The sequence below is a fragment of the Anolis carolinensis genome, chromosome 1 (assembly GCF_035594765.1).
Source record: "Anolis carolinensis isolate JA03-04 chromosome 1, rAnoCar3.1.pri, whole genome shotgun sequence".
Classification (NCBI taxonomy): domain Eukaryota; kingdom Metazoa; phylum Chordata; class Lepidosauria; order Squamata; family Dactyloidae; genus Anolis; species Anolis carolinensis.
The window spans coordinates 5,281,136-5,293,208 of NC_085841.1; the positions used below are offsets into that span (position 1 = coordinate 5,281,136).

The 12,073-nt window shown below is 39.5% G+C and overlaps 1 protein-coding gene across 3 annotated transcripts in view; it reads right to left on the reverse strand.

The window, feature by feature from the left end:
• Positions 1 to 12,073, reverse strand: part of kif13b (kinesin family member 13B) — a 304,005-nt gene that overhangs the window by 125,549 nt on the left and 166,383 nt on the right. For all 3 annotated transcript variants that reach the window (XM_062968806.1, XM_062968805.1, XM_062968807.1), the window contains exons 9-10: positions 8,831 to 8,943; positions 5,492 to 5,603 (exon numbers count right to left, since the gene is read on the reverse strand). In XM_062968806.1, coding sequence (XP_062824876.1) covers positions 5,492 to 5,603; positions 8,831 to 8,943 — 225 coding nt within the window. The remainder of the gene's footprint in view (positions 1 to 5,491; positions 5,604 to 8,830; positions 8,944 to 12,073) is intronic.

The following is a 12,073-nucleotide window of genomic DNA, read 5'->3' on the forward strand; positions in this document are numbered from 1 at the left end:
TTTGATTTTCAACTCCCTTTCTTCTGCTGTACTATCTACAAAGAAATAACTCATTGTATTTATCCGGATTTTAAATGTGATGCCAGGCACTGCCAGCTTAAAGCCCAGATTTCTGTGCATTTTCCAAGTAATTTCCCCGTCTAACCATGGTGCAGGTTAATAAAAAAATTGGCGAAGAGAGTAATTTCCTTTCCTCAATCTGAAATCCAGTTGAAGAGAGGCATTCCACAGCACAGCTGAACACTATATACTACAGTAGAGTCTCACTTATCCAAGTCTCGCTTATCCAACGTTCTGGATTATCCAACGCATTTTTGTAGTCAATGTTTTCAATATATCGTGATATTTTGATGCTAAATTTGTAAATATATTTTCAATATATTCCCCAGTGTGTCAGCAAAAATGGCTAGGCGTGTCAGTGCTGACACGCATGTCATAGGTTGGCCATCACTGGCCTATGCCAACAAGATGAAGATGTATTGGATAGCAAAACCCAGCTGGTTGTGAGATTATGGGAATTGTAATTTGAACATTCTAGGAAGCACCAGGTTGGGAAAGGTGGCACTATTATACAGTTTGCTATTATATAATAATGGAGAAGACTACAGCTCTTTGCCTTTCTGCAGAGTTCTCACAACTCTTCGTAAAGCTAAGCTGTTATGCCTTCATAGTGATAAGGTCAAACGAAAACATTAGCTCTGGGGCAGAATTAGGGAAATGGCCATGAAAAGGTCACCCAAGTGGGAAGGCGGCACCCACTCATCTGCATCTTTATTGCCACAGGAAGAGGAGAGTAAGTCAAGAAAAGGTCACTGAAGCAGAACCACGAGGCAATGCATTTGTGCTAAGTACGACTTACTACGAAAGATCACGTTGTAGTACTATTGCTCAAGCTAAGTCTACCTTTCCTCTTTGGGAGATGCAGCATAATGGAGTGCAGGCATGGGCAAACTTCGGCCCTCCGGGCATTTTGGATTTCAACTCAAGGGGCTCTGTGATTGTAGGTGAACTATAAATCCCAGCAACTACAACTCCCAAATGTCAAGGTCTATTTTCCCCAAACTCCACCAGTGTTCACATTTTGGCATATTGAGTATTCATGCCAAGTTTGGTCTATATACATCCACAGTGCTCTCTGGATGTAGGTGAACTAAAACTCCAAAACTAAAGGTCAATGTCCACCAAACCCTTCCAGTATGTTCTGTTAGTCATGGGAGTTCCATGTGCCAAGTTTGGTTCATTTCCATCATTGGTGGAGTTCAGAATGCTCTTTGATTGTAGGTGAACTATAAATCCCAGCAACTACAACTCCCAAATGGCAAAATCAATCCCCCTCAACCCCACTAGTATTTAAATTTGGGCGTATCGGGTATTTGTTCCAAATTTGGTCCAGTGAATGAAAATACAACCTGCATATCAGATATTTACATTATGATTCACAACAGTAGCAAAATGACAGTTATGAAGTAGCAACGAAAATAATTTTATGGTTGAGGGTCACCACAACATGAGGAACCGTATTAAAGGGTTACGGCATTAGGAAGGTTGAGAACCATTGCTGTAGGGTCAGAATAGAAAATATAAAACACCAATAATCCAAAAATGACAAAGTCTATAAAGTCAAGAGAGCCAACATCCACAACGGTACTTCAAACATAAATCCATGAACAAGAAAACAGGAACTTTTCCAAGGTAAACGCTCCAAGAAAACAAAGGCATGGACCAGAACAGGAAACTTGAGGATACTTGAATCATGAACTTGAGAGCCGAGAAAGACAGGAGAGTCATCCCATATGGCAACATCGTCTCCTCTGAGAGGCATGAAGCCAACTCCACTTAATTTAAGCCCGTCCAAGTAGCCATGAGATCATGTCGAGTGCACCTATTCCTCATGGCCTTATCATGGATTCTCTGAGAATGTCTAATTAGCCTATTTTTCACTCCTTCCATTCTCAAGCCTAATCCAGCTTCTCAGGAAAACTCCCCATTGGCCAAAGGCCATTTCTCAAGAGAAATGGATGTTTCACTTCTTTCACTTTCCCTGGAATTCCACTTTCACAGGAATCCAAAACATTGGCCTCATCTGCCTGCAATTCTCTCCAAACATTGACACACTTAACACTTTGAACCCCATCTGTAAAGAAGTATGAATTTTAGTTTACAGATGTCATGTTTAACTGCGTTTTAAAAGTCATGTTTAACTGTGTTTTAAAAGAGTCAGTATTTCAGTTACTCTGCTCTCATGAGTGGTTGCCATGGAGAAGGGGGTGGAGTCAACTGCGTTTAGCTGAAGAGAGAGCAGAATTTGGAGGGAAACTGTGTCTGTGGTCAGAGAACCACAGGGAAGGTTGATTTTAGAGTCTGTGTTCTTATGAGACACAGAGAAGACTGATTCTCCGTGAAGGGATCAGGGAGGCTCAAATGTTTGATTTTGAGTCAATTTTAAAAATAAGTTTGGTGACTTATTTTAAGTAGTCTGTGCCCTGATAAGGAACAGGGAAGTCTGATTCTCAGTTGAAGGGATCAGGGAGACTCAAGAGTTTATTTGAGTCATTTTAAAAATAAGTTTGGTGACTTATTTTAAGGTAACCTGTTTCCAGATAAGGAACAGATAGGCTGTGATTGTAATTCACAGGGTGACTGCAGGTTAAAGCAGAAGAGAGAAAGAAGTGGCATTTTAAAGTTTGAAACACCTCAATATAGCTTTGCAACAATTATCTAAGTGCCTTTCAAGAAGTTACTGTAATCATTAAGCTTGTGCCTGAATAAATGTGTTATTATTCCTTCAAACATCTCAGTCTCTGTCATATATACACACATCAAGAATAAATAATAATAAGAAAAACAAAATTTAAAAAGTCTCCTCTCTAAGTAGCTAGTGGCTACGTATCCCTATAGTGGTGGCAAGAGCTGATGATCCCCTTGACATCTGGTGGCCGCATTATAAACATCTTTACCTCTGGTGGCAGCGTAAATAAACATCTTTAATAAGTGGTGGCAGCAATAATACAAATATAATTAATTAATAGGAACTCCTCCACATCTCCGCAAATTGGTGTCAGAGGTGGGATCAAAAGATACCCCCTACCTGACTTCTCCTCAAATTGGTGGCAGCGGTGGGATTCAAAAGGATTCCCCCCTGCCTTAGTTCTTCACACTATCAAACCTCTCATAATCTGAAATTTCAGAAAAATCTTCCCTCTAAACACTGTCTAAAGTTATAGTTGGGTCTGTGTGCCAAGTTTGGTCCAGGTCCGTTGTTGGCGGGAATCACAGGGCTCTCTGGGTGTGGGAGCCCACCCACAAAAATAGATACATACACACATGTTCACAATAGATGGATAGATAGATAGATTACTCTCTAAGGTTTATCAGTTCATAAGGCTGCCCGACGTTGACACCAACCTGATGAAATATGTTTTAACTAGATCAGCTGTATTGAGTGGCAAGTCAACACATGTAGATCCCATTGATTTAACGGTTCTACTCAAGTTGGGAGAAGCAATTGGATTTCTGATCCCAAACAGACATATCACATTGATGATATAGAAAGAGTTGAGAGAAATGGGATTATTTCAGCCTTCTCTGAGCTCCTCTCCAGCTGAATGCACCACACTGGGTTTCCTCCTGGGACATGGAGAGCAACCACTCCCTGCTGCCTTTGCAAGGAAATGCTTAGCTGACCTCTCCTGGTGCTTTCCCTTGACCTGCAATGGCTGTATGTGGTCACTGATTATAGCTGCCCCCCACGGAGCAGAAGCAAAAGGCTAATCACCTTACCCGAAACCGTTGAAGTTAGCCATGACACTAGATAAACTTGGGTTATACGAGGTTAAGAACCCAGTGATGAAAGAGCTGGAGGCGGGATGGGATGTTGTTTCTATACATCATCTCTAAGAGAAGCAATGCACAAACCAGTCGGAGATGGATTATGAATGAACTGGCATGGGATGCCATGAAAGAGAAAATCAAGGGATTCATGTGCAGATCTTTATCAAAGCAAGAGTGTTCCAGGATCCTTGTAAAGGTAAACAATGTCTGGAATATATTATGGAATTGGAAGATTTGCAACAGTCAGTGGGTTTCAAAACAACCCAGGAGTATTTGCAACTATTGTGGCTTTCCCAAGAACTTGCATAGTTCTTTGAACTACAAGTCCTAGTGATCATTCCTATGAGGGTTGAATGAAAAGTATTGCATCCACCTTCGTAACTCCTCAACAGATGGCAGTCCTGGTCTGCAGAAGGTACTGGCTTGTTCAGTAGACTCTACAGTTCCATTTGGTTGTGTTAAAGTGCGAAGTATAGAACCCTGCGCAGACGGTCGGTCAATGCGACTTAAGCAACATGCAGTCATTGAATTCTTGACAGCAGGAGGTGTCACCCCAAAGGAGATTCACCAGAGAATGCAAGCTGTTTATGGTGATTGTGTGATGTGAGTCCTGTGCATCATTGGGTGAGTAAGTTTAAAGATGTTGAGGTGGGAACATCTGACTTGCATGACAAACAAAGAATTGGACGTCCTGTGACAGCAACCACCAAGCAAAAGATTGACAGATTGATTCAGGACGATCGTTGTATCACTCAGAGAAATTTCAAGCATCATCGGCATTTCACAAGAACGTGTGGGTCGCATTATTGCTTTACTTGGCTATCGGAAGATCTGTGCACGACGGTTCCTGTGAGATGCTGGTTGCGGAAACAGAGTGTCGACTTCTTCCGTGACGGCTTCAGAAAACTTGTTCATTGTTGGCAGAAATGTATCCAATTGTCTGGTGATTATGTGGAAAAGTGAATAGTGGTACAGTAGAGTCTCACTTATCCAACACTCTGGATTATCCAACGCATTTTTGTAGTCAATGTTTTCAATACATCGTGATATTTTGGTGCTAAATTCGTAAATACAGTAATTACTGCATAGCATTACTGCATATTGAACTACCTTTTCTGACAAATTTGTTGTTAAACATGATGTTTTGGTGCTTAATTTGTAAAAGCATAACCTAATTTGATGTAGAATAGGCTTTTTCTTAATCCCTCCTTATTATCCAACATATTCGCTTATCCAACGTTCTGCCGACCCGTTTATGTTGGATAAGTGAGACTCTACTGTAGTTAAAGAGCACATTCCAAGGATTATTTCTGCGTTTGATTTATTAATATATTCCAATCCAAACCCAAGTAACGAAGGTGGAAGCATTACTTTTCATTCAACCCTCGTAGATGTGTCAGTAACCCAACCTGCCTGCCATATTTAGAACTAACTGGAGTTCCCTAACTCGGTGCAAAGTCAGCCCAGTGTACAAAACATTGCAAAAAATCAACTCTTCGGGTTAACCAGCTCATGCAAGCATCACCTTAAGATAGAAAAAAAGAAGCAAGAATACATTTTCTATGCTCGTAAGCACAGAGATAGAAAAGAAAGGAATGATGGTCACCAGCTGACATTTCTTACACTCCTGTCTGAGATGCTGAATAGACTGTTGACTTACTTTGAGGAGCCACGTGAGCACTGAGTCGCGGTATGGGACAAACTTATTCTTGTTTTTGCCAGCAGCTTGATCCGCAAGCGCAGAAATGACCAATCCCAGAGTTGTCAGGGACCTGCACAGGAAAAAGGTTTTGAAACACTATAACCAACAAATATAGTCTCACACAAGTTGAGCAGCACCTGACCTTTCTTACACCCAACAGGAAGATTTGAGTTGCATTTATATGGGTCACAGCAATGTCATTGGGATCTGGGCTTTTGTGGAAACCTCCGCAAATAAAACCTTACCATGAATGAACACAGAGTGAACCTGGAACCAGGGGGGGAAAATCTTGCGGGAGATAGGGCAGAATACAAATAAAGTTTTATTATAAAGTTTTATTAAAGAGAATCAGAATTGGGGAAAAATTTGCTTTTGGACATGTAATAAAATTTGAAAAAAATCTGTTCCTGATTTGAAAGTATTGTTTCCTGTTTAATTGTGTAGTACAATGATGGGCAACCATTTGCACTTTAGTGTGTCAAAATTCACCAAAAAACCTAGTGTGATGTCTCAGGGACCCTTGCTCCATGATCCCACAGCCATCATAGATCAAACTGAAGAGGATATGGGTTTTTTCCCATCTCAGCAAGATTCTGTTCCATTCCAGATGTTCCCTGTTGACATTTTGGTGCCAAAGCAAAGTACGGACACACTTGAAACGGAGCCTGGTTCCCGGAAAGTGTTGTGTTTGATAGGAAGTCTTTTCTCAAAACACATCACTCCAATAAGGAATTTTTGAGACGAAGTGCGAGATTATAAGAGAGAGAGGATTTTAATTAATCAGTTTCCCTTGGGAAGCATTGGGGAGGCAGGCATGTTGACACAGCTACTTTCTCTGGGAACAATAGGGGAGTTAAACACCTGCTGGGGGGAACTCTTGAACTTCCATAAAAGTTCTGCACTGAGCTCTCCCTATTGCAGTGTCAACATGACTAATCCAAGAAGAACATCGTCTCTTGTTTCCTGAGCTCCTAAGCGGCCTTTCGGTGCGCTTACTCACGAGTAGACCGGGAGTTGCGTTTTCACTCCTGTTCAAGTTTGGACTGCGTTTCAGATCCACCACGAATTACCTTGCCTAGCCTCGAATCCTTGTCTGGACTTACTTCAAGAATCTCCCGGTGAATCCTTGCTCTTTCCCCACTCAAACCTCCAAAGAGTTTGAGTGTGTTTCAGTTATTGGATTGTAGACTTTGGACTCTAATACTGGACATATAACTTCATTTATTTGGACTATTTTTGATCTTTCTTATAAGGACAATTGCTTGACTATATACTCTGCATACTTTTGTTTTATTCTTTTATTGCATTAATAAAGATATTAGATTGTTTATTGGCCTCTGTGTTCGTTTCCAGTGCTACCGCAGCCTAGAGGCGTTACACCTAGCATAACTTGGGTGGTGTGTCACTTCAAGAAAAAACCCATAATTTCACAATATATATAATTTAAATAACAAAAATATATAATTGTAATATATAACTGTATTTAATAAATCAAAAACTATTTAATATCATTATTTCCATGTATAACAATCTATGGTACTCTTGCAGTTTCCACGCTGATTTCTCTCTATTGTAGTTTCAATGTAGTCATGAATAATGAATAATATAATAATAATATAATAGTAATAATATGATAATATACTACAATAATAATAGAATAATAGAATGATTATATATATATATGTATATATATAAATGTAATGTGCATAATTCCCATGGAGTAAACAACAAAACCACTGGACCAAATCACACCAAATTTGGCCACAAAAGACATAGTCATCCAATCAATCTGCATGCGGCAGCGTGTCAGCAAAAATGGCTAGGCGTGTCAGTGCTGACACGCGTGTCATAGGTTGGCCATCACTGGTGTAGTACTTATTTTGAAGGTAGTTGTTCTGCTCTAAAAACTTTGTTTCTGTGGCTGCCACAAACTATGTTGGAATGGGTTGTTAACTATGATGAGATATTCATTGGAAAACTAGAACAAAATGTGCTGGAGGAAGTTCCTCCAGCAAAAACGAAGTTTTTGCAGTTTAATAAACTTTTCCCATGTTTTTCTGATAGAACCAATTAGATAATGACACTTATAACCCAGGAACAACAAATGTGTTACACTGTGTTATCAATCACTATATCAGCTAACACCTCCCAACAAAGGATTCCCCCAGCTAGGAAGCAGCTAGGCTTTAAAGCTGCAAGGCTTTTCAGTGCTAATCAAGCTGGGCAAGTGCAACATTCACACTTGCCTCCAACAGACAGGAGTTCTTTCTCCCACACTGGACATTATTCCACAGATATATAAATCCCACTGGCCTAGTTTCCAACAGACCTCACAACCTCTGAGGATGCCTGCCACAGATGTGGGTGAAACATCAGGAGAGAATACTTCTGGAACATGGCCAAACAGCCCAAAAAACTCACAGCAACCCAATCAGAATACCATTCTGGCTCTCTAGTATTTGCCAGTCAACAAGGGTACTGGGAGACATAGTACAAATGTTATATCTCCCTTGCTCTAGATTGTTTTGTTCTGAATCCAACCATTTTCTGATGCTAATTCCTGATATTTATTTATTTATTGACAGTATTTATATTCTGCCCTTCTTTCTCACCCTGAAGGGGACTCAGGGTGGATCACAATAGATCCCAGTCGGGTGGCCTTTTGCAGTTGGCAGATCGTAATTTTGTCAATGTCTATTGTTTCCAAATGCCGGCTGAGATCTTTTGGCAGAGCACCCAGTGTGCCGATCACCACCGGGACCACCTGCACTGGTTTCTGCCAGTCTTTGCAGTTCCATCTTGAGGTCCTGATAGCGGCTGAGTTTTTCCTGTTGTTTTTTGTCAATGCGACTATCACCTGAGATGGCAACATCAATGTTGTTGTTGTTGTTGTTGTTGTTGTTGTTGTTGTTGTTGTTGTTGTTATTATTATTATTATTATTATTATTATTATTATTATTATTATTATTGTGATTTATTGCAGCTGGATACTATCCAGCCTGCACCACAGCCTGGCCCAACTTACTGAGGTAAGTGCAAATAAGGTTGCCACCTTTTCAAAGGGAAGCGAAAGAAAACATGTAAAAAACAGCAATCAGGTGAGTGGGGAAATCTAGGTAAAGTTTTCTTCTTTTCCTCCAGATTTCAAGGTAGCTCAACTCTCTTCTTATGAGATCAGAAATATCGGTCCTTGCTCTTTTTGGTGAACCTCATGAATGAATGAGTATTGAAGTACATGCATCCTGTTTGCTATTCCGTCGTTTCAAAACACCGAGCTCCTTCCTAAGGAAGCCTTACTTGTTGATGTTGCTCCCCTCCTTCAGCCTGTCTCCTGCGGCGCCGGTCTTGGTGGCCCTTTCGCTGCCGGCTAAGTCCACGAGGCTCAGCTTGCCCACTTTCTCACCCGACGTCTGTGAAAAGAAAAAGAAAGGTTAGACTCTAAACATCCTCTGTGCTCCTGCTTGGGATGTGCCACACATTTCAACACAAGCAGAGCTAATGTTTCAGTACAAAATTCAGCAGAATGGGGTTGGATTAGGTGACCCTTGAGGTCTCTTCCAACTACAGTAGAATCTCACTTATCCAACATAAACGGGCCGGCAGAATGTTGGATAAGAAAAAAAATGTTGGATAATAAGAAAGGATTCAGGAAAAGCCTATTACAAGTCAAATTACATTATGATTTTAAAGCAATGATGGGCAAGCTTTTGTGCTTGGTGTGTCAAAATTCACCAAAAAACCTAGCATGACTTGGGTGGTGTGTCACTTCGAGAAAAAAACCATAATTTCGCAATATGTATAGTTTAAATAACAAAAATATATAATTGTAATATATAACTGTATTTAATAAATCAAAAACCATTTACTACCATTATTTCCATGTACAACAATCTATGGTACCTCTTGCAGTTTCCACGCAGATTTCTCTCTATTCTAGTTTCAACTGCAAGCCACTTCTGTTTTGAGAGAATTGGCAGTCTGCAAGGACGTTGCCCAAGGATGCCCGGATGTTTCGACATCCTGTGGGAGGCTTCTCTCATGTCCCCGCATGAGAAGCTGGAGCTGACAGGCGGGTGCTCACCCCGCTCCCAGGTCAGCAGTCCTGCCAGCACAAGGGTTCAACCCACTGCATCACCGGGGACTCCATGTAATAATAATACACTTTATTTATATTCCACCCTTCTCCCCAAGGGGACTTACAGCATTTACACACATAGGCAAGCATTCAATGCCTTTACAATCACAAGAGACACATAAACGCAAACAAAGGCAAGGCTTCTCCTTTCATTTCGGCTTCTGGCAGCAGTGCACATCTCTGGCTCGGGGGAGGCGATTTTTCTCCACTTTCAACCCAAGGAGCCTGCGTTGTCACCTCCTGGTCATGTGGCCAGCAAGATTGCTTGGAATGTCTCTTTTTCCACCGAAGCTGTAAATATTTATCTACTCACATTTGCATGTTTTCGAACTGCTAGGTTGGCAGGAGCTGGGGCTGACAGACAGAGCTCACCCCGTCTTGCGGATTCAAACTGCCAACCTGCAGGTCAGCCGTTCAACAGCACAAGGGTTTAATCCACTGCGCCACTGTGGCCCCATTTATATAAGTCTTTCCAGATTCCAAATCCTTTTATACCATAGGTCTAAACTGCCTGGCCGCTAATAAGGCAATCCTCAATACACAAGGATTTTCATTCCTAAAAAATGTAGTAATGCCAGTCCAAGATCAAGTGTGATATGGTATTCCATCATCGGGTTAATGTTTGGTTGTCTATCCTATCATAATCTTATTTATTAATCTCACTGATTATTTATATGCTGTCTTTCTCCCAAGGTGAGACCTAAGGTGGCTCTGAAAACAACAAGTTAAAATATTTGCTATCACACGACAATCCCACCATGTATGTAGATAGGATCCTATCAAACCAAGGTTTCTCCATAATGAAATACACTAGGTAACACGATTTTTGTTCCTGAGTTATGAATGTCATTTCCTAATTGGTTCTGTCATAAAAACTTTGCAAAAACTTTGTTACTGCAGGAGGGACATCCTGCAGCATATAATTTTTCAATTAATATCTCATTGAGTTTCAACCAATTCAACCTAGTTTGTGGCAGCCACAAAAACGAAGTTTCAGGAGTACAACTATTTTCAAAGTAAGTAGCGCACAATGAAACAGGAAATAACACTTTCAAACCAGGAACAGAACATTTTTCAGATTTTGTTGCATAGTATTATTGCTGTTATTGATATTACTGTGATTATATTAGTATCATTTATTTATTTGTTTACTATATTTATATCCCGCCCTTCTCAACCCCGAAGGGGACTCAAGGCGGCTCATGCATAAGCAACAATTTAACACCTTAAACCAATGTACAATTAAATAAACATTAAAATAAAAATACTGTATATACTCGAGTATAAGCCTAGTTTTTTCAGTCCTTTTTTTAGGACTAAAAAAGCGCCCCTCAGCATATACTCGGCTGAGGATCTTGGTTGGCTTATATTTGGGTCATCTTATACTCGAGAATATATGGTACATTTATTATTTTTCTCTATTATTATTGGTATTATTACATTTATTATTTTACTCTATTTTTATTACAGTTATTATTGTACTCTACTCTTGTTGCTACTATTACATTTATTTTACTCTATTATTATTAATAATAATATTAATAATACATTTATTATTTCACTCTGATCTTATTATTATTATGTTTATTATTCTACTCTATTTATTATTACATGTATTATTTTCCTGTATTTATTATTATTATTATTATTATTACATGTATTACTTTACTCTATTATTGTTAAAAAGATACATAAGCACATTTACATTGAAGATGATGAAAATAATTTTCTAATCAGAGCTATACAGTCTTATCTTAAATTAGAGCTTGAAGTAAATATTCAAAAACATTTAACCTACTGATGCCTCAATTAATGTAATTTTTGCTATCTATTTTTGTTTCCGAAATTTCCCACCCTCGGCTTATACTTGAGTCAATGATTTCCTAGTTTTTTTTGTGGTAAAATTAGATGCCTCAGCTTATATTCGGGTCAGCTTATATTTGAGTACGGTACATTAAAATATCGAAAAACATTACAGTCACTATTAAAACCACACTATCCATGTGACTATTATATACTCCAATTTTTCAGAAGGAAGATACCTCTGATATATCATTTTAAGCAAATCTGGTCCCAATAAAATCTGTATCAGCCTACAATTGAGAAAGCATATTTTAAGAAGTCCCGTTTTCTGAATCCAGAACACCTGCATGCATTATAATCTCAATGTCATATTTTAACCTGTGTGGCCTCTAGCCATCAAATAGTCACCTGGATACAAGCCTTGTGGTTTCTCCAAATATATGGGGCTCATTCAGAGACCAAAACCAAGATTGTTCTCCTACATTCCCCCCTCATTATTCTATAAATTTTTGGGTCTATTCTGCTTGTGGCCAATACCAACAATAGTTTATGATGTCCAATGGCCTTATGGAGAAATTATCATTTTTCTGGCATCTCTTCTT